Genomic DNA, 21,853 nt, shown 5'->3' with positions numbered 1-21,853 from the left:
TTGTTCAAGCAATACATTTTTTTTTACAATTAAAAAGTATTACAGAATAAATATTAAAAGTTTATTGCAAATTTTATTTTTTTTTAAATCAAAAAAAAAAAAAAAATCAATGACCCTAACCTGTAATAATTATGGTGACTAAAAAGATCAAAACAATCCACTGTGTCTGTGAAGAAATCGCTTAGGTGTTTATGCGCAGTAGGTCTTTACGTGAAAGAATATCATCATCAATTGGAGCAACATGTGTTTATTAGTCTAGAGGGTGAAATGTCACAGCCTACTTTTATTGTGAGATATCATATTTATTAAACAAACTATTATCTAACATAAAAATTAACCTAGGATGAAAAGTAGCTAGATTTAAACAGCAAATAGGCCCGTTTGGACAGAAATCCTTTAACTTCATGATATTGACAATTCTTTTCAACTAACAGGCTATTGCATTCATTCATTTTGGAAACTTTTAAAGATTTAACTTATCTGACTAGTTATTATTGTAAAAGAAGAAAAGATACTTACATACAGACTCAAAAGAGTTGGAATAGCCTCAAAGATAAACTATTTCAACTGTCTGATAAACACACTCTTTAAAGGTTATAACAGGGTTACCCTGAAATAATACACACTCTTCTTGGGGAACCCATTATTTACAGCTCAGATTCCCAATGAGCATTTGTAGAATTGACCCTGTATGGATGACCATAATTGTTCTGAAATGAGACGTTGATCAGCATATACTCTGGAAAGTAAGTATATGGTGCTTTAACTGGTATGTCAGGCAGTGATATCAGTTTCCAGCTAAACAAGATTTAATCTAAAACCATTTAAAAACATTTTATTATTCTTCCTCAAATGCACCAACATCAAGCATATACGTAACTTGGAGTGCAATTTAAACCTGGACAGCTATTCAGACTGTATATATAAATGGTGGATATAACAATAGTAAGATAAGACGCATGTAAGAAATAACGGTAAAAAATAATAATAAGTAGGCAAAAAATATGTACAGTAGTGGCCAAAAGTGATGTCCGGAGGGGATATTTGTGACCCTGGACCACAAAACCAGTCTTATGGGTAATTTTTTTTTTAATTGAGATTTATACGTCATCTGAAAGCTGAATACATAATCTTTCCATTGATGTATGGTTTGTTAGGATAGGACAATATTTGGCCGAGATACAACTATTTGAAAATCTGGAATCTGAGGGAACAGAAAAATCGAAATATTGAGAAAATCGCCTTTAAAGTTGTCCATTTCTATTGGCGATAGTGCTGCATCCATTCACAAAAATAAATGTTTTATATATTTTACGGTAGGAAATTTACAAAATATCTTCATGGAACATGATCTTTACTTAATATCCTAATGATTTTTTGGCATAAAAGAAAAATCTATAATTTTGACCCATACAATGTTTTGTTGGCTATTGCCACAAATATACCCGTGCAACATAAGACTGGTTTTGTGATCCAGGGTCACATATTTTGTGCAATATTTGCTTTTAATGTTACTTCAGGTTCTATTAAAACAATCAAAATATGAGGAATGTTCCATTGGGAAGAAGAAAAGACTAAACTTGGTTGAGATATTTAGGGATCTTGAGCCCCTGCCTCATTCGTTTTGTTGCGTTGGTTCATTTTGTGATTAAAGTTACGTTTGCCGGTTCCTGCATAATTCCCTGAACTCCAATACAACCAGATTTAGTCATTTCAACAATATCCTCCTTGTTTACTGAGGACAGCTCCTTCCATCAGGCCATTTTCACTAAAACCTACAAAACAACATCTAATGATGCAGTTCATACTTGCACACATTATGTATTGCATTATAGGCTGGGAATAATGAGTGAGAGATTGGCATGACCACTCGGCCAAAAAAAAGACATCCACATAATTCAGTAGCCTGTGTTTCATCACATCATGACAAATGATAAAATTAACGTAGAACACGTACATTAGTTTTACTCATTCTCTCTCTCTCTATATATATATAGGCTATATATGCATGCTTCAGTAATTTGTTTTAAATTACACATTAAGGATTTTTAATTAATTGCATGAGTTAACACTGACATCCATAATATTTATACATATTTGACAACCTATTTGATCAATTGAATGCATCCTTGCGGAATAAAGTTTCTCTCTTTGTAGACATTAGTGAAAGCATTGTGTGCATGCACTAACTTCTGGTGTATAGATCATTATAGTATACGAGTACGTTTTGCTACCAAAAAGCACAGATGTAATGGAATTTATGCACATTCAGCAACTATTAAATAAAGACATGAGACAGATTTTACAAGATTGATTTATTAACTATAATACAGGTCACAGAAGGCCTTTACTGTTTATACACCATTCCCATTGAGACCAATTACCAACTCCTTGGCAAATAATGAATTTTTTTTTTGTTTGTTGTTGATGTAACTTCATTTATTTCATTATTTTTTCCATTCTATTTTTTTTTTCTCTTTTTCTTTGTTCATTTTTTTCTTCCTTTTATAATACTGAGAGTGGTAGAGCCCTCTCCCTGACCTGGTCTTGAATCATGCACTACATCATTGTGGCCTTTACACCATTCACAAAAAAACTGTTAAAAAATGTTTTGTCTCATTTTTTAATTATTAAAAGAAAACATAAAAAGAAAACCTTTTCTATCACCATTGACTATAGGGCAAAGTGTCAGACCCCCTAACGTACAAATAAACCATTCTGAATATAGTTTTGCTCCTTTCTCCTTTAACTTAACAGACAATCTGTCACCATTGTTGAAAAAAATAAAACGAAACAAAAAATAAAGTGATGCAGCCAAATCTGATTGCTGAACCAATATCACATTTTTAATACACGTTTGTCATGTCGCTTTTCGGTTTTCAGGTCTCCCCTGCCCTTTTTTATTCATCTTTTTTTTTCTTTTTTTTCTTTTTGCACAGTCTTTGGCCGCGACGGACAGTTGCCTCTGAAAGAATATACATTGAAAATACACAGAGAATGCAGCATTCATACACAAAGTACCAGGGGCGTATAGGCCACACAGCTCCCGATTTCCCAAAATATACCGTTACTTCTGCTCTCTTAGGGCAAAAGATGTAGTGTTTAAGCACAGTTGCTCATCACAGCCAATCAGAAGTCAGCGTAGATGTTGACTGACAAGTTAAAAGGGGAACAGGGCAGTTGTGGTTCACTCACTGGTGGTGGTGAGAGTTAACATGTATTACAGGGAGAGATATGCACAAAAATTAAATCTGTAGTGGGATACATTCGTTTATCTCCATAAACGTGACTGATTCACAGTTTCACAATGTCTGTTCCACTTGAAAACCATGTTCAAATCAACACAAAAGTCATAGAAATGTATCTAATTTGGAGCGAGTAAGCAAGGTATAAGTGCAGAGGAATATTGTTATAAACCATTCCTTGAATGGCAACTGATTTCTGCTTTTTTTAGTCTTTCTTTTGCTACATAGTGAATCTGTGACTTTAAATGCATCCAGCATTTTCTAGTAAAACAAACAAAAATGTAGCATTAGAACGAAAACGAGCTGAGATTTAACATGCAATACCTGCTTTGTCCACTGGGTGGTAGTGTAGTGCTACGAGAGCCGACAAAGGGACAAGTCTAGTCACAAGCTACCGCGATAACTTTCCTGTTTCCATGCCCACGTTTTCTTCCGCTAATCTTTCTTTTTAAAACTTTTGGGATTTGATAAACAATGTCATCCTTCTGAGGTCAACTCTGAAGTACAGATATTTAGCTAGTCTTGCCAAAAGCCACTAACTGCAAGCTCATATTCAGCATAAAATCGGCCTCTCTGATATCAAACACTAAAGACTTTATCTATCCTGAAAGCCATTATTTCCATCCAGCTATCCCACTATCGTCTCCATCTTCCTCCTCTAGGCTTCCAGTTCACCGATTCACTGCCATCTGAATAGGTACATATAGACAGCGTCTTCTCTAGTGCAAACTTCCTTTACCTTCCAGAACTCACATCGTGAGGTAACTCTTGATTTAGTGCATACCTCCCCTCCAAATGCAGGTGGACCACAACCTAACCCATCCTTAAAAGTCACCGCTCAATTCATTAGCACAAAAAGTAGTCCACAAATCTAACACGAGCTAGAAGAGAGGGACTTCCTGCAAACGTGTAATAAGAAAAATAACACAGCTCCCAAATGAACAGACACTGAACAAAGTCTAAGACCCTCGTGGAACAGGAAATCGAGGGTTGTGTGGTTGTGAGGACATTCTCCAATAAAATAAGCATTAGTCTTCCAGCATGTTCTGGAGGCTCGTGTGACAAGAGATACAGGCGAGGAAAAGACTTCAACTCCCAGAATGCTGTGCAAAAGCATTCCACACACATCCATCCCGGCAAAACTAGATCCAGTTAGTCAAGTTCTAGTTTTGTCTTTTGATTTGTGTCCCTCTGTAAAAGGCTGTTACAAGCGAAACAAGATAAATAAGGGCTAGGAATGTGGTTGTGTTGCTGCGTCAGAAAAAAAGCATTTCTATTTCGTAATTTGATAGTAACAATGGTCGGAAGCTGAATGAATATATGGGCCACCCTGTTGGCCCGCTTAACCTTAATCATACTAGGTTGCGTACAGTGGTCACCCGAATATGAGGTGGGGTTCAGCCTGTTTGTTCATGCAACCCATTGGCTGACAAAGACAACGCTGAACCAGCAAGAGTGCGCCATCTATGTCAAATGGACCCATAAGAAATCTGAGTTTGGGGGTACCACACTTCATGTGCAGTTATACGTGTGTGTGAGGAGCATAAAGGGACAGAGCGCCGCTGCAATTTATGGAGAAGCATGATGCAGAAAGAGGGCGAGGAAGTGTGGTTGACGCAGCTCTTGGACTCTTGACCTCTTACTTTCTCCGTCCTCTTAAGTCAGGCACAGCCGTGCAATCATTTCTTGCATTCAATTAATCTCATTCAGTGCTCCCAAAGTTCTCCTCCTCGTCTGCAAGGTTCACAGCGTGTGTTGTTCCGTAGGGGTGTGATGAGGGTGGAGTGGAGGGAGCAGGCTCTGGATTGGGGATTGAGGGGTATGGGGAGGGGAATGAGGTGGGGACTGTTGGCCGTGGCTGAAGGGTGGAGCCATGGCGTGTAGTGGGGTGTAACAGGCGGAGTAGGCAGAGCTTGGTATGGATGAGGCAGAAGACAAGGTGGCGCTAGGAGAGGCGGGCTGTCCGGGGAGGCCGCTGGGTGTGTCGGCCAAGGGTTGATTGTAGAAGAAAAAAGCACACTGGTGGATAAAGGTCTCGATGATTGTCTGGTAGGTGCGTGTGGCCGTCAGCGCATCCATGGTGGTGAAATCGGGTCGCATTAGCGTCGGCCAGAAGCAGATGGACAAATTCTCGCTGGTCATCAGGTTCAGGCGGTTGTTTTGACTCACCCTGTAAGACAGAGAGAAACGGTGAGAATGGAAAACATTTGTGCGAGCGAGTTTGATCTGTGTGCTGCCCTGGGGATGGCTCCCATTCTCACTTGTTCAGGTGAGTGATGACGTATTTGAAGACGTCGTAGTTTTCTCGAGGGAATCTGCGAAGCACGTCCTTCATGGTGTGGAGACGATGCTCTCGATCATTGATTTCTGCAGGGGGCCGAGAGGGAACACAGAATGAGACACAAACACATTTATTTTCTTCATGCTTCACAGGTGTTCACTTGTCCCACAGCACACAAATAGTTAGAGGGCGACAAGACACACACACACACACACGAGAGTTAGTCTTGACAATGGCTTTAATGTTTAAAGACTATCAAGACCAGAACAGTTAATGTTCTTACATTGCAAAACATCATCTCCTATTAGTTTCTGTCAAGCATTAAAGGCACAAATCCCATGTTTTTTTAGATAAAGAACGAGTAGATATGTTTTGAATTATTAACAATTGACCATAAACATATCTAGCCATGTCACACACTAACGATTTCATCCCGGTTTCCATAATATTTCCACTAATGAAGCTTTTAGTTTCATTACATGTTATACATTTTGGAAACAACAATTAAGACCCTTTCTACGGCATGGCGGGAATATAAGTAAAAAGCATATTTCATTTTCTCAATTCTTACTCAAATTGTAGATTTCACAGCATTCGCCAAGCTGAACCTTCAACCCTGTTACCCAAGTCAAGTCAAGTCAAGTCAAGTTTATTTGTATAGCGCTTTTCACAATACAGATTGCATCAAAGCAGCTTCACAGTATTAAATTAAAATAATACAACAAAGTTTGTTTCAAGAGGAATTTATTGATTGATAAAATTAAATTAAATATCCCCAAAATATCCCCAAAATATCCCCAACTGAGCAAGCCAAAGGCAACAGTGGCAAGGAACCGAAAAACTCCATCAAGTGACCTAATGGTGTCCTAAAACTCCATCAGGTGCCTTAATGGAGAAAAAAAAAACCTTGGGAGAACCCAGGCTCAGTCGGGGGCCAGTTCTCCTCTGGCATTGGATAGAGGCCGGATTGTAGTTTGAACTGTAGGATTATATGAATGCCTGGCTGAAGAGATGCGACTTTAATCTAGTTTTAAACTGGGAGAGCGAGTCTGAGCAACGAACAGTATCAGGAAGACTATTCCAGAGTTTTGGAGCCAAATGTGAAAATGCTCTCCCTCCTTTGGTGGTTCTGGATATCCTAGGTATGACCAAAAGCCTTGAATTTAGTGATCTCAAAGAGCGCGATGGATTATAGGGCGATAGAAGATCCGTTAAATAGACTGGAGCTAAGCCGTTTAGGGCTTTATAAGTCAGTAGCAATACCTTGTAATTAATACGGAACTTTATAGGTAACCAATGCAGTGATGATAAAATCGGTGTTATATGATCATATTTTCTTGATCTCGTAAGAACTCTAGCGGCGGCATTTTGGACTAACTGTAGCTTGTTTATTGAGGATGCAGGACAACCAGCTAATAAAGCATTACAGTAATCCAGTCTCGAGGTCATGAATGCATGAACTAACTTTTCTGCATCAGAAACTGATAGCATATTACGTAGCTTAGCAATGTTTCTAAGGTGGAAAAAGGCTGTTTTTGTAACATAAGAAATATGATTTTCAAAAGACAGGTTGCAATCGAGTATAACACCCAGGTCTTTTACTGTAGAGGATAAAGTAACAGGACATCCTATGATGTTAAAGTTGTATTGTGCGAGGTTTTGTGGGCGGTTTTTTGAACCGATAAGTATTACCTCTGTCTTGTCTGGATTTAATAAAAGAAAATTACGCGTCATCCAATCTTTTATATCTTTAACACACTCTGTCAATTTGGAAAATGTAGCGTTTTCATCCGGCCGTGATGAAATATATATTTGAGTGTCATCAGCATAACAATGGAAACTAATTCCATGTTTCCTTATAATATTTCCAAGTGGCATCATATATATTGAAAATAACAGGGGGCCTAATACAGATCCCTGCGGCACTCCATAGTTTACTGGAGTTATGATCGATTTTTCTCCATTTAAATAGACAAAATGGTAGCGGTCAGATAGGTATGATTTGAACCAGCTTAGTGCTTGTCCTTGAACACCAGTATAATTTTGTAGTCGATCTAAGAGTATTGTGTGATCTATAGTATCGAACGCAGCACTAAGATCAAGTAAAACTAGTATTGAGATACAGCCTTGGTCAGAAGCTAAAAGTAAATCATTTGTGATTTTAACGAGCGCAGTTTCAGTGCTATGATGCGGTCTGAATCCAGACTGAAACTTTTCATAGATATCATTTTGTTGCAAGAAAGAGCCCAGTTGAGCGGACACCACTTTTTCTAATATTTTAGACATAAATGGAAGATTTGAAATGGGTCTATAATTTGCTAGATTATTATGATCTAATTGTGGTTTCTTAATGAGAGGTTTTATAACTGCCAGTTTAAATGTTCTTGGAACATGACCTAAAGATAAAGACGAGTTAATAATATTGAGGAGAGGCTCTTCCACTACAGATAACACTTCTTTCAGTAGTTTAGTTGGTATAGGATCTAATAAACATGTTGTTGTTTTAGATGAAGTGATAAGTTTATTTAACTCTTTTTGTTCTATAGTTGTAAAGCACTGTAATTGTTCTTTCGGGGTGATAATTGAAGCTGAATTGTAAGGCGCGATTGAAGATTGAACGTTTATAATTGTGGTTCTGATGCTTTCTATTTTCTCAGTGAAGTAGTTCATGAAATCATTACTACTGAACTGTAACGGGATATTTTGTTCGGGTGACGTCTGTTTATTTGTTAGTCTAGCCACGGTGTTAAATAGAAACCTTGGATTGTTTTGGTTGTTTTCTATTAGTTTGCGGAGGTGCTCAGCCCTGGCAGCTTTTAGGGCCTTTTTATAACGTGACATACTGTCTTTCCACGCGATTCTAAAGACCTCTAAATTAGTTTTTTTCCATTTACGCTCTAAAATACGGGTTTCTCTCTTTAAAACATGCGTAGTATTGTTATACCATGGTGCTTTATTTTTCTCTCTGACCTTTTTTAATTTAATAGGTGCAACCACATCCAATGTTCTAGAGAGAATGGTGCTCATAGTGCTAGTTAGTTCTTCTAGTTCATCTGTTTGTTTGGGTTCAGGCAGCAGCTGAGACAGATTAGATAAGCAATTTGAGAAATTATCTATGGTGGATGGGAGGATTGTTCTGCCTGGTTGATAACGCGACGCCGCATGACATATTACAGCAGTACGTAATATGCAAGTTACCATGTAGTGATCAGTGACTTCATCACTTTGTGGAATGATATCTATATCGGTTGGATCGGTTCCGTGTGATATAATTAAATCGAGTGTATGATTAAGACGATGAGTTGGTCCGGTGACGTTTTGCTTGACCCCAAATGAATTTAATAAATCTGTAAACGCAGCTCCTAACGCATCATTTGGATTATCTACGTGTATGTTAAAATCTCCAACAATTAATGCTTTATCGACATTGACTAATAGGTCTGAGAGAAAATCTGCAAACTCTTTTAGGAAATCAGCGTAAGGCCCTGGCGGTCTATATACGGTAGCCAAGGCTAGGGATAATAGGGATGTTTTTCTAACATCTAAGAGCGTAACATTTAGTACAAGTACTTCAAATGAAATAAACTTATAACCCGTTTTCTGAGTAACATTTAGAATATCTTTATAAATGGTTGCAACACCTCCGCCACGGCCAATCAGACGGGGCTCATGCTTATAACAGTATCCAGGAGGAGTAGACTCATTAATACCGAAATAATCATTTGGTTTAAGCCAGGTTTCAGTAAGGCAAAGTACATCGAAGCTATTATCTGTGACTATTTCATTTACAATAACTGCCTTAGGTGTGAGTGATCTAATGTTTAGAAGACCTAGCTTTAGAAATAGTTTTTGTTTACTAATAGCAACATTTTCTGTTTTAATAACAATTAGATTTTTCCTAGATCCTGCATTAGATTTATTATTTGATCTCACTAAACGAGGAATAGACACGGTTTCTATGCAATGTTCTACACTAGTATTTATATCAGTTGAATTGGTGCAGCAGAGACTATGATTTGGACTTTTGGTTACTAGTCAAAGGGTATTTAACATTTTGGAGATGTTATCTGACAGAAGATCCGCTCCGAATCTGCTTGGGTGTAAGCCATCAGCACGGAAAAGCCTAGGACGCTCCCAAAACAGATTCCAATTATTTACAAAGAGCAGTTTCTGCTCATTGCACCATGACATTAACCATTCATTTAGCGCAAATAATCTGCTGAATTTTTCATGCCCTAGTCGGTACGTGGGAAGCGGTCCTGACACAATGATCGTTGTTTCAGGCGATGTGCTGCGTACCGTATCGATTAGATTCCTGAAGTCTTTCTTCAGAATCTCCGTCTGGCGCAGCCTGATGTCGTTCACTCCCGCGTGCAGGACCACAGTTCCGACGCGCTCGTCACCGTTCAGGATCTCGGGAACGCGAGCAGCGATTTCAGAAACACGAGCACCAGGGAAGCAGTGACTTTGCACCTTACTTGTACCTAACGTAGCGTGTACGTGCCGAACGATGGAATCGCCGATGATCACAGCATCGCGTTCTGTTTCGCGTAGAGGGGAGAAGCGGTTTTGTGTCGATAACTCGAAAACCGGGAGGGTCGGAGAAAGTCTTGGTCTAAACCTGACTCGCGTCTTCCGCTGCGGAACCACCCAGGCTTCGTGGTGGCGTGTTGGAGCCGGAGTGAACGAGACCATGGCTGATTGCGACCGATGCTGAGGAACGCACGGAGTAGACGCGGTCGGAGTCAGCGGGTTAGTAACGTTAAACACTGATTTGTGTGCGTCGGCGCGTGATGTTTCAAGAGCCAAACACCGGTCTCTCAGCTCGGCCTGTCTCAATAAAAGGTTGTGGATCTGTTTCTCAACAGCTTCCAGCTCAGACTGCAGTGCGTGAAGCTCAAATGTGTCCTCACCTGCACCAAGCGGTAGACTACTTACATCTGATATATTCGCCATTTTAACAGATGGACAGTGAGTTAGCAACGAAGCTACCAGTGATGCTATCAATATTAATACTAATTTATATTATAAGTTTGTTTGTAAATGAGTGTGGAGAAGACGCGTTCAGCCGTGATCCACGGACGTAACCTTTAAGAGTATGCAGCGTTGGATCACTAATAGGCTTGAGACGCGTCTGCTCAACAGTCCGCGTTGTAACTATGAGGTTTTTTAGTGGTAGGGGTGTAGAGTAGACGCACGATAGGCGAAAGTCATGGTCAAGATTATAACTAAGCTAAGGCTAATAGAAGTTCATCAATAACTTTAAATCAACATTTGGTTTGTTTGATGGACAACTTAATTCAGGATAAATTTGCAAGCCTGTAATTGTGGTATATTTACAGTTTATTTTATTAGACCTAATCATTAATGATTTTTTAATATTTTTTTATATGTACTACTGCAAAAAAATGAAAATCAAACACGAGTTTTAAACTCTTCAAAAATCTCAATGTTTTTCAACAGTTGATTCACCTCAGGAGGTAAAACTGCATTTTAGATTTACTGTTTTAATTTACATTTATTTTAGTGAGGTTTAAAACCTCACTAAAATAAATGTAAATTAAAACAGCAAATATAAAATTTAGTTTTACCTCCTGAGGTGAACAAACATTTTTTGAAGTTTAAACAGCTTTGTTGCAATAAATAAATAAATAGACTATTTTCAAATAATTATATGCCCTCTATAGTGTATGCAGGACTAGGGAGTGACACTTACAAAGAAAATGAAGGAATGATGAGTTCAAACATAAAAATGGTAATAAAAAAATGACTTTTTAAATGGACAAATTAACAGATAATAAAAGTGTTATTTTAATTCATGTGTTTTAAAATGTAGATTAATAAACAATTATAAAACAAAGCAATAAATGATTATATTTAAAATTTTATTTTATTTTTCACATTTAAAACGGTTCAATTCAAGGTTTAAATATTTAAATAAAATTATAAAACAGTAGTTAAATAACAAAATAAAATAGTAAATAGACTTCTAGTCCTTCATAATTTTACCTCAGACTTGTCAAATGCTGGATACTAATTGAGACTTTTAATGTGTGTGTGCAGAAATTGAATCACTCCAGTTGCTCGAGATAAAATCTGTGTGGGGGGGCTCTTTCCTAAAACACTGTCTACATTTGGCTTTGGGACCTCAGATTGCTTAGAAGCAATGCTTGAGGAAGTAATTCAGGAATAATGAGTTCTAATATGCACAAAGGAAGCAGCATGCTCCACCTAAATCAATAAACAACAACTCTAGGGAAGAGTAACAGTGAAAAGGTGTGTGTGTGTGTGTGTGTGTGTGTGTGTGTGTGTGTGTGTGTGTTAGTGTGTGTGCGCACTAGACTTCCCATCAGTCTCATCTGGGGTGAAAGAGGGATTGTTCAATGAAGCACAGTGTGTCACACACACAAACAGTACATGTACAGAAATAATTGTGTAGTGTGTGCAGTCACACACAGACAGACACACACACACACCCTGGGTGCAGCGAGCTTGATGGTTGCGGTGAGTCAGAACGGCTTACATCAGCCCTTAACGCTGTGAGCCCTGTGTTAGAACATGTGACCACTACGGCAGATGTGTTCCTCCCTGGTCACACACACTGATGTAAGCATTACACACTCTCACACACTGACATCAGCATTATGCATTGTGGCCCCAGATGCAGAATTACTGCAGTAACTACAAGAAAAATGTGCAAAACCACCATGATGCCAGAGCGTTGCTATATAGTTGCTAATAAGGATGCACGATATTGAAAAAATATATAATAATTCACTCGATGATTTGAATAGCTCTATTTTGGAAAGAATTAATAATTCTAGAATAGATTCTAAACGGAATAAAATAATCAAAAAATTATGAAAACAAGCTCTAAAAAATATATTTACTCAAGACTTTTTTGTGAATGCAAATTAGGGCAGAACGATTATGACAATCATAATTGTCAATTATTTCCCTTGATATTATGATTGCGATTACTAATGTTGATTGATAAGATTTACATAAAAATACTCTTTTACAGACTATGCATCCAAACCGGTTCATAGAGGGCACCATTAAAAAGCAGTAAAACTGCCGGACACTTAACATAGAAAATGAATACTTAAATTTTTATAAATGCATGTGTTCTGTATGCTCAGTTCGTGCATGTGCCTTGAATTATTATGCATTAATTAGTTGGTCCACAACGTAGACCGATTATTCAGAAAGATATCTGTCGATGCCGCTAGTTTGATTTTCTTAAGAAAGAAAATCTCTCCCAACTAATGCTGTAAACTATACAGAGAACCATCTTCATTTGGTACATTATGATAATATTAGAGGTTAAAATTAACAACAGAGCCCAACCTATTCAATTCAACTGCTATTAATCAGATATAATAATTACACTCAAATAATAACTCAAATGTTTGTAAACAACTCAGTTGCACATAGGTAAGGTAGTTTTCATAAACACTTGTCTTCATGACAAATTTATACAAAGATAAATTTATAATTAACAGTAAACAAGCTCCTCTCTATTGTTTTTTTTATAGGTAACGAACAAACTGTGAACAATGGAAAACTTTCCTGAGGTAAATGCAACGTTAAGTGACATAGTTATTGCCGTCTTTCTGCAGTTGAAACACAGATTGAGCGATTACATGAGACATGATCCTTTTCAGCAAGTTGTACTGTATCTTTCAACATACCCATTAATAACTTTTAGAGTTCATGCATGTTTTTTCATGCTATAACGTAGTGAAGTGGAAGAAAAGACTCGCTCCACGCTGCCACTTGAACTGAGGCCCTACAGCAATCTGTCAAGTCACATTCAAGAGCGTCAAAACGCCATTTATTGTTTGAATTTAGTGATAAAAAATGGACAGAATTTGAAAGCTAAGACTGTTTCTTATCAGAAGTAAAGCACAACGCTCTTTGCGATTAGTGGATGGGAGACGTTCTACAAATAATGGAACTACGGGTGATTCATGGGATCAAATAGAGCCTGCTTTAACGTCACTATTTTTTGTGTTAATTTTGCTTTAACTTTGACAGCACTAAATTCAACACAAGAGACATTTCCTTCACACAGTATTTAGAGTTGCAGTTTTTTTTGTTTCATGATCAATGGCTGGTTTTAAACAATCAATGGTCAAAATAATTGCTTTTATCAGCCGATACAGATTATTGGCCGATACATCGGTGCATCCCTACTTTATGCTTTTGGCTGTACGCATATGCTAAGTGGTCCCATCAAAGCTGAAGTAAACTTTGGGCTTAATACTCAGCATTAGGTATTTGAACGAAACCTTGACCTCAAGTACTAGCAGTAGTAAAGTGATGTCAAAACATCTTTATTAAAACCTACCCAGACGTTGATGATTTGAGACTGAATATGCTAATATCATCTAATCAATCAGAATAAATAACCGAAGCCACTGGCGTTCAAAAAAAGCATTAATCTAAATATCCCGTCGAGACGTCTAATGGATGGCAGATCAACAAAGCTAAAGAATATTCAGAAGGCATTAAAGCAGTGCAGGTGCTTGCTGTGCTTTCAGACACTAAAACAGAACAAGCCTGTTGGGCTGTTGCCACGGCGTCCAGTGACAGACGGACGAGAGTAAAGCCCCGCCCACCACCTGTGGAGAGTGACACGGCAGTCAGGTGACCTGCCGTCTGTCCTCTCCCTCCACTCTCTCCTCATTCTTACCCTCAATGGGCTTCTGTAATGTTCCTGCATTAAACCAATCTTCTAGTTTGGGCTTAAACTACTTATAAGCAGTTTTGCTAAGGAAAGCATCACTATTACTGTATATTGCAAGTATTTATTGCATGTTTAGGAGTTTGTTCAAATCCATAACCCACTGAACGAACTTCATTTGCTCACCCTCATCTTCTGCAGAACATAAAAGATGGTATTTTGAAGAAAAAGTTTTGGTTACCATTTTCTTCCACTGTATGGACAAAACAAACCATGACATTTTTAATTTTGGGTTGAACTATCCCTTTAATATTTGGCATTTAACATGTCCAGCACATCAAAAACCACTTAGAGCACGTTAGCAACTGAACAGCAACGTTTAGGCAACCATTCACAACACTCCATAGCATTATGGCATTATCCCCCTCACATTTTCATCAGAAAACGCTTTTAGTGGCTTTAATTTTAGTCTCTGATTATGGTTTGCATTTGATAGATTTAAAACTGACTATGATTATTTTCTATGTATACCAACATTTCTAAAACAATTTTTTTATTAAATACCAAAATTATATCACTTGCAAATTGAGTGACACGACATCATGATTGGATACTAAATAACTGAATCAATCAAAGCCCCTCTTGTGTTCTCCACTACACCAGTGCAGGTTTGGGTGGTGCGATTAGTTTTCTGCTGAATCAGGCCTGCCGTTTGTGAAACTATTTGAAGCATGGTAGTACTTGAGAGGGCTTGTTTATTGAGAAACAGTCTGGAGTGTAGGACTGACGGCAATCTTAGGCTTAAGTCTCATCACTTTGGGTTGGAGCATTGCCCGGAGTAGACAATGCTGAACTTCACACTGAGAGAGTGAGTGTGTTTGTGTGTTAAAGAAAGAAGTCTATAATGCCGCAACAGGAAAACGCACTCAGTCCATTTCTGCCAGCGTGTTTCTTAGAGTAGATCCTATTCTACCCACTGATTTATCCCTTGTTTTTCTTTTTCTCCCTCTAACAAGAGCTCTCTACTCACAGCGGGTTCACCAGAGGAGATCTCCGGAGCACACTAACCTCAGAGGACTACAACCAAGCATATTGCTTTCTGACAGTAAACATCTGGCCATGGAAAATCTTCCCTGTATCAGTGTTTGTATTGATTGTGAGAGTCTTCAAAGGTCTACATGTACAGACCTATGATTTGGGAAGTCGTGGCCTAATGGTTAGAGAGCTGCGGGTTCGATTCTCAATACCGGCAGGAAATGACTGAGGTGACCTTGAGCAAGGCACCTAACCCCCAATCGCTCCCCGGGCGCCACAGTAAAATGCTGTCCACTGGTCTCGGTGTGTGTTCACTGCTCTCTACTCCTAATGTGTGTGAACTAACTTGGATGGGTTAAATGCAGAGGACAAATTCCAAGCATGGTTTACCATACTTGGCGTTAATGTCATGTCACTTTCACTTTTATCTGCTCTCTCTCGTGTTGATACTCACTGAAGGCCTCCACCAGCTCCACCTGCATACTGTAGGGTACCAGAGGATCGGGCAGCTCCGAGAAGAAGCTCTTCATTGCTCCAGCCACTGTGTTCACAGACAAGTCCTTCTCGATCAGGTCAATGTTGGGGTCTGTAATGTAGAGAAACAATGAGAGACTTTGGTTAGACTTTCAAATGGAACTTTGTGAATCACTGCAGCTTCTCAAGTTACTTGCAATTTAAAGTACTTAAATTACAGTCAAGCAAAAAAAAAAAAAAATAAAAAAAAAAAATCCACCCTGATCATTCTCAGGGTGTGACCAGCTAAGTGAACATTATCTCTCAAATGGGTGTTTCTTTTTTTATGTGCCAGGGGTTGATTTATATTAAAACTAACAGATTTCAGCGTTTTTTTTCTTTTCAGTGTGTTATATGATCACATTAAACAGATCTTATTACCTATGCATAAAAGGCGCGTGAAATATTTTTTTTTGTTACTTTTCACTTCACACAGATTTTATCGTTTTATCCTTTTGTAAGTGTCCTTTTAAGTATTTTGAAAGAAGTCTCATATGCTCCCCAAAACTGCATTTATTTGAACAAACATACAGTAAAAACAGTAATAATGTGAAATATTATTGCCATTTAAAATAAATGTTTTCTACATTTCAAAATGTAATTTATTCCTGTGTTCAAAGCTGAATTTTCAGCATCATTAGTCCAGTCTTCAGTGTCACATGATCCTTCAGAAATCATTTACATCTGCTGATTTGCTGCTCAAGAAACGTTTCTGAATATTGTCAATGTTGAAAATATTTTTGTGGAAACAGTGATATTTTGATGATTTTGATCAAGATTCTTTGATGAAAAGAAGGTTCTAAAGAACAGTATTTATTTTTAAATAGGAATCGTCACTTTTGATTAATTTAATGTATCCTTGCTAAATAAAAGTACTACGAAAAAAAAAAACCTGCATGTGTATAATATGTATAAATGTGTATATGTTTATTAGGTAAAGCAGATTGTAAACTTGGTTTATTTGCCTACCAAGGAGAAAAACAGCACCAGTGAACAGCTTGAGATGAATATTAGCAATCAAGACGAATATCATTGGTGCAGAATGTTGTGCATCGTTTCCAATTAAGCTGTTTTTTTCCAAGTTATGCAAAAAATGTGAATGTTTTTAATTGTGTTTATTTATAATTAAATGCTAGACATTAAATTAGCCGTAACAAGACAAAGGAGTCATTTTATTCCAAAAATTATAATGGCATTTCAATCACAGAATGCTTTTAAACAATTGATTTGGATTTTATTACTTTCAAAAAACAAATTACTAATTAAACTTGGGAAAATGGGAAAACCAATTTGTAGATGTGACCAGCACCATCATTTTGAGTCACTTTGACCCTGAGACACATTATGGACTGAATGTCCCGGGAATCAATCCCACCTTTTCCAACCCTAGCGAAGCCCATGCCTTACAGCCAAGTGACTGCCATTGAGATGAATGTAAAGGCAAATGGAGACATTTCTCTAGGTATTATAAAAGTACTTGATCTGAATTAAACGTAAACAGTCGGTTTCTTAAAATCAGAGGGATCAAGGACACAGGATCATATGAACATCTTTTACAGTCAGCTTCTTCCAAAATGCAGCTCTCATGGTCTTCCTGAAATCTTCTGTCCCTAAAATCAAACCTGCCCACTCTTGCTGTCCGGAAGCATCTTTTAATCTCTCGGCTGATCCAGCGAAATGTGTATCTAATTGGAGAATGTGTGCTTAGCATGCAGGCGCGAAAGTGGTGCATGGGAGAGGGTGAGAGGTCATGAGATTCAAACAAAACAAGCGATGATTAAAACAACAAAACAATTTTGATCTCAGGTTCTGCCAATATGATTAAGGGATAAAGCTATAAAACATTGCGTGATACTATTGTAATCTTTCAGTCTAGCGTGTTAAATCCAGTTGACCCCAGATCAGTTCCTCTATACATCCTGATTCTATTTTGTCAGAGATCGATAATGGCTGTGTAGCACCTGATTGTGAATCGTCTGACATTTCTCCACCTGCTCACTGGAGTTGTCTGAGATGCTGGCGAGCACATACCTGCACAGTAATTTCCGCCGTAATTGTATTGTCACCTGGCTGTGCGGGGTTCTGATCGATCAGACACGAGCCTTCGCCTTCTATTAGCTCATGCCGATCCGAACCGGGCCCGACCAGATCAGTGGAGCGTGTGCGCTCGCGGTTCATTACCCAAACCAATCTGCTGGTAATTAACTGACCTTCTCTTCCGGCGCAAGCAAACACACACACACACACACACACACACACACACACACACACACACACACACACACACACACACACACACACACACACACACACACACACACACACACACACACACACACACACACACACACACACACACACACACACACACACACACACACACACACACACACACACACACACACACACACACACACACACACACACACACACACACACACACACACAGGATGGCCTGTAGTGACACACACACACACACACACACACACACACACACACACACACAATCAAAATTAGAGATTTGTCCATGTCTATTAGCTTTTTTCAAATAAATAACCTTCTAAAACTAAAATAAAAAATAATAATATTTATAAAATATTTATTTAAATGAATATATTATATCCACATATATTGTGGATATTATATATACACTATAATATATACATACATACTGTGTTTTCTATTGTAAAAGCTATATTTTAAATATTATTTTAAAATCTATTACAATATTTTAAAATGTAATTTACTTTTATGATGCAAAGCTGAATTTTCAGCATCATTACTCCAGTCTTCAGTGTCACGTGATCTTTCAGAAATCATTGTAATATGCTGATTTTCTGTCCAAAAAAACATTGATGATCATTAAATATCAAACAGTTGTGCCGATTAATATTTTCCAGGATTCTTTGATGGATGGAAAGTTCAAAAGAACAGCATTTATTTGAAATCGAAATCTTTTGTAACATTATAAATGCCTTTACTGTCCCTTTTGATCAATTTAATGTGTCCTGAATAAAAGTATTAGGTTACCCTTTAGTTTAGGGTCCAATTCTCACTATAACTAGTTGCTTATTAGCATGCATAATACTAGGATATTGGCTGTTTATTAGTGCTTATAAAGCACATATCAATGCCTTTTTCTGCATGAACATTCTACATCGCTTAATCCTACCTAATACCTAAACTTAATTACTACCTTACTAACTATTAATAAGCAGTAATTAGGAGTTTGAGGCAAAAGTCATAGTTAATAGTGAGAATTGGACCCTAAACTAAAGTGTGACCAAGTATTATTTATAATCACTGACTCCAAACTTTTCAAATGGTAGTATTTTGTACATGACATTACATTATGTTCTATTACAGTATATTACACATACAGTCTTGACTATATATTTCACGACTTAACAAGCAAAAACAGACGCTGTGCTGCCTCTTCTCAAGTATGCACATAATACAAGCATACTCTATGCGCTCTGACATTATGCTTTCGTAATGGCCCTCGGTGGGCACTGCAGGATCAATAGCTGTGGATCAGTCCTGGTTAATTGAGCTTATCTGCTCTACAATGCGCTCATTGACGGAAATGTGATCCATGCACCGAGGAATAGCAGCCATTTCTTTGAAAGCAGCGAGGTCAGTCGGGTCTACAGTGACTGGTCCCACTCAAACTTTTCCCCAAGGCAAATATGAGTAACAGAGTTCTGCGTGTACTATGATATCCATGAGATGTCTTTAGATTATGCTGCTACAACAGCAGGGTAATGTGAGTGTGGAAGTTAATGGGGGCCAGACAAGCAGAAAGAGAGAGAGAGAGAGAGAGAGAGAGAGAGAGAGAGAGAGAGAGAGAGAGAGAGAGAGAGAGAGAGAGAGAGAAGGTGGAGGGTGTCATTGATTATAGTTTGGTAATGTTCTTAGCTTCACTAGATTCAAGTTAGCGAAGCAATTTTGAGTCATTTGAGCACTTTCTTTGCAGTAACAATGAAAGTATCAAACAGCACCATGATGGTATTACAATGTTTTATGGACATGTACCATATTATTTTGATGTGCTGTGTAAATCATACATATTATGATGTAATATCACATTATACATCAAAGAAACATAGCATTACCCCCTAGTATTACACAATTTGTTGTGTTATAAAACTCAAAAAGACTTTTATGTGGAACTGAGTGCCCATGAGATGGTAACCAAGCAACAGATTTTCTCAGAATTGTGTGATATAAACTCACACATGCAAGTTATAAAAGTACAGATTGTGAGATATAAACACTAAATTTAGAGAAAAAAGTCAGAATTGTGAGACAAAAAGTCTTATTAGATTAGTATAGTGGAGAGTGGACAGGAATCCAGATCAGAAAGGACCACGAGCCGGGATTCGAACTGCGATAAATGCCAAAGTTCAGGAACATTTTGTTCTTAGCCTCGATGATATGTAGCACTGCAAGTTAGGATATTTTGTATCTTAGACCTCCTTTTTGCTCTTTTAATCACATAACTTCTATGTCTACATTCCACTTCTGTTATCACGAAACCCGCGGCATACAACAAAAACACAGATCCGAAAACACACGCTGTATAGTTGGTACTACATTTGGGTTGAAACTTGCTCCGTGACCATAAAAAAATAAAAAAAATAATAAAAAGTGTATTCTACACACTATGAATGAAATTCTCAATGACTACATTCGTTATGTTGTCACTGTCGTGTAACCAACGGCATCAGTTGTGTCGCTTTGCTATTCACAACGTCTCTCCACATAGTAAAGAGTTCATTGAATGCTTACTTCAGAATTCTGACATACTCATCTCACATACTGTTTTTCACCTACTATAGTATGGAAGTAGACATTCTTCTTTTTTCTGTTTTAAGGCGGGTATCAACCAGCATTAAGGTAAAACACTGCCACCTACTGTTTTGGAGTTTCAACCACGTAGTTACCGGTGCTGGATTATTTACGATGTAATCGCATACAGTATTAACTCTTTCCCCGCCATTGACGGATATTTGCGGCTTTCTGCGTTTTCACTGTTGTTCGATAGGGAACGCTATTACACATCTTCTGAAAGAGTACCGAATCTCCTGATTAAAAGTCAGGCGAAGAAGCATAAACAAGCAAAAACATATGTAAGCAGGTGCATATGAAAAATGGGAGCAAAAATGTGCAAAAGCCCAAACACAGACAGTTAACAGCAGACTAAAACTGTTACCAGTACAGTCTTATGCGTACTTGTATAACTCCGGTAAAACTAAACAAAATTTATAGCAACATACCAGATACTTGTTTTAAATGTAACAGTGCAAAAGGCACATTAATTCATTGTATGTGGGAATGTGATAAAATAAAAGAGTTTTGGAAAGAAATTAATAAAATGATATGGCATATAGTCTCAGTGAGATTGCCACTGGATCCTGGGCTTTTCATTATTGGTATTCATCCAGCTAACTGGAAAATTAAAAAGGACACTCAAGTATTGATAGACGTGTATTCTACAGGCCAAACGGCTCATCGTCATTTATTGGAAAAAGACAGAAAGGCCTACTATAACTCGATGGTTCATATATCTTCATGCATTGCAATGGAAAAGATAACCTATATTCTTATGGGTAAAGAAGACCAATTTAAATCAAAACTGCCTAATGTTACTGAATGAAATGTCGACCAAGGACGAGCTACAGTATAGGACTGTGAAGCTTTGAGGGTTTTGATGGACTCGATCTACTTCATCTATGTTTTGATCATCGTTCTGAAACCCATCCAGACGTAGTCTTGACAAAAACGTGTTTTTGCGTCAAATGTTTTTTTATGAAACCTGCCCACATTCAAGTATTGATAAAACAAGAATGCAATAAGCTAAAATCAAATGTTTTTTTTGCTGTTGTTGTGTAAAAGCAGAGGGTCTGTTCTTTCTTTTGATATTATGCATATTCAGATATTCATACAAAGTATTCTGGGGGCCCATGACATTTTTGTGAAAATCATCAAAATTGCTGGAAGTGGCTGGCAACTTAAAAAAAAAAAAATTAGGTTTTGTGCTATTTATATATATTTGTCATTCCAACAAAGTACACTAAACAGAAAGTG

The 21,853-nt window shown here is 37.7% G+C and overlaps 1 protein-coding gene across 1 annotated transcript in view; it reads right to left on the bottom strand.

The window, feature by feature from the left end:
• Nucleotides 1–2,300: 2,300 nt before the first annotated feature.
• arhgap35a (Rho GTPase activating protein 35a) overlaps nucleotides 2,301–21,853 on the bottom strand; it is an 86,432-nt gene continuing 66,879 nt past the window's right edge. Inside the window, exons 5-7 of the mRNA XM_082181151.1 lie at nucleotides 15,705–15,836; nucleotides 5,507–5,612; nucleotides 2,301–5,415 (exon numbers count right to left, since the gene is read on the bottom strand). Of these exons, the coding sequence (XP_082037277.1) occupies nucleotides 4,989–5,415; nucleotides 5,507–5,612; nucleotides 15,705–15,836 (665 nt within the window). The 3' untranslated portion in view covers nucleotides 2,301–4,988. The remainder of the gene's footprint in view (nucleotides 5,416–5,506; nucleotides 5,613–15,704; nucleotides 15,837–21,853) is intronic.

This window comes from Leuciscus leuciscus (genome assembly GCF_965113295.1).
Source record: "Leuciscus leuciscus genome assembly, chromosome: 9".
Lineage (NCBI taxonomy): Eukaryota > Metazoa > Chordata > Actinopteri > Cypriniformes > Leuciscidae > Leuciscus > Leuciscus leuciscus.
The sequence above is the reverse complement of the archived record's forward strand: the minus strand, read 5'-3'. Positions and strand labels throughout refer to the sequence as shown.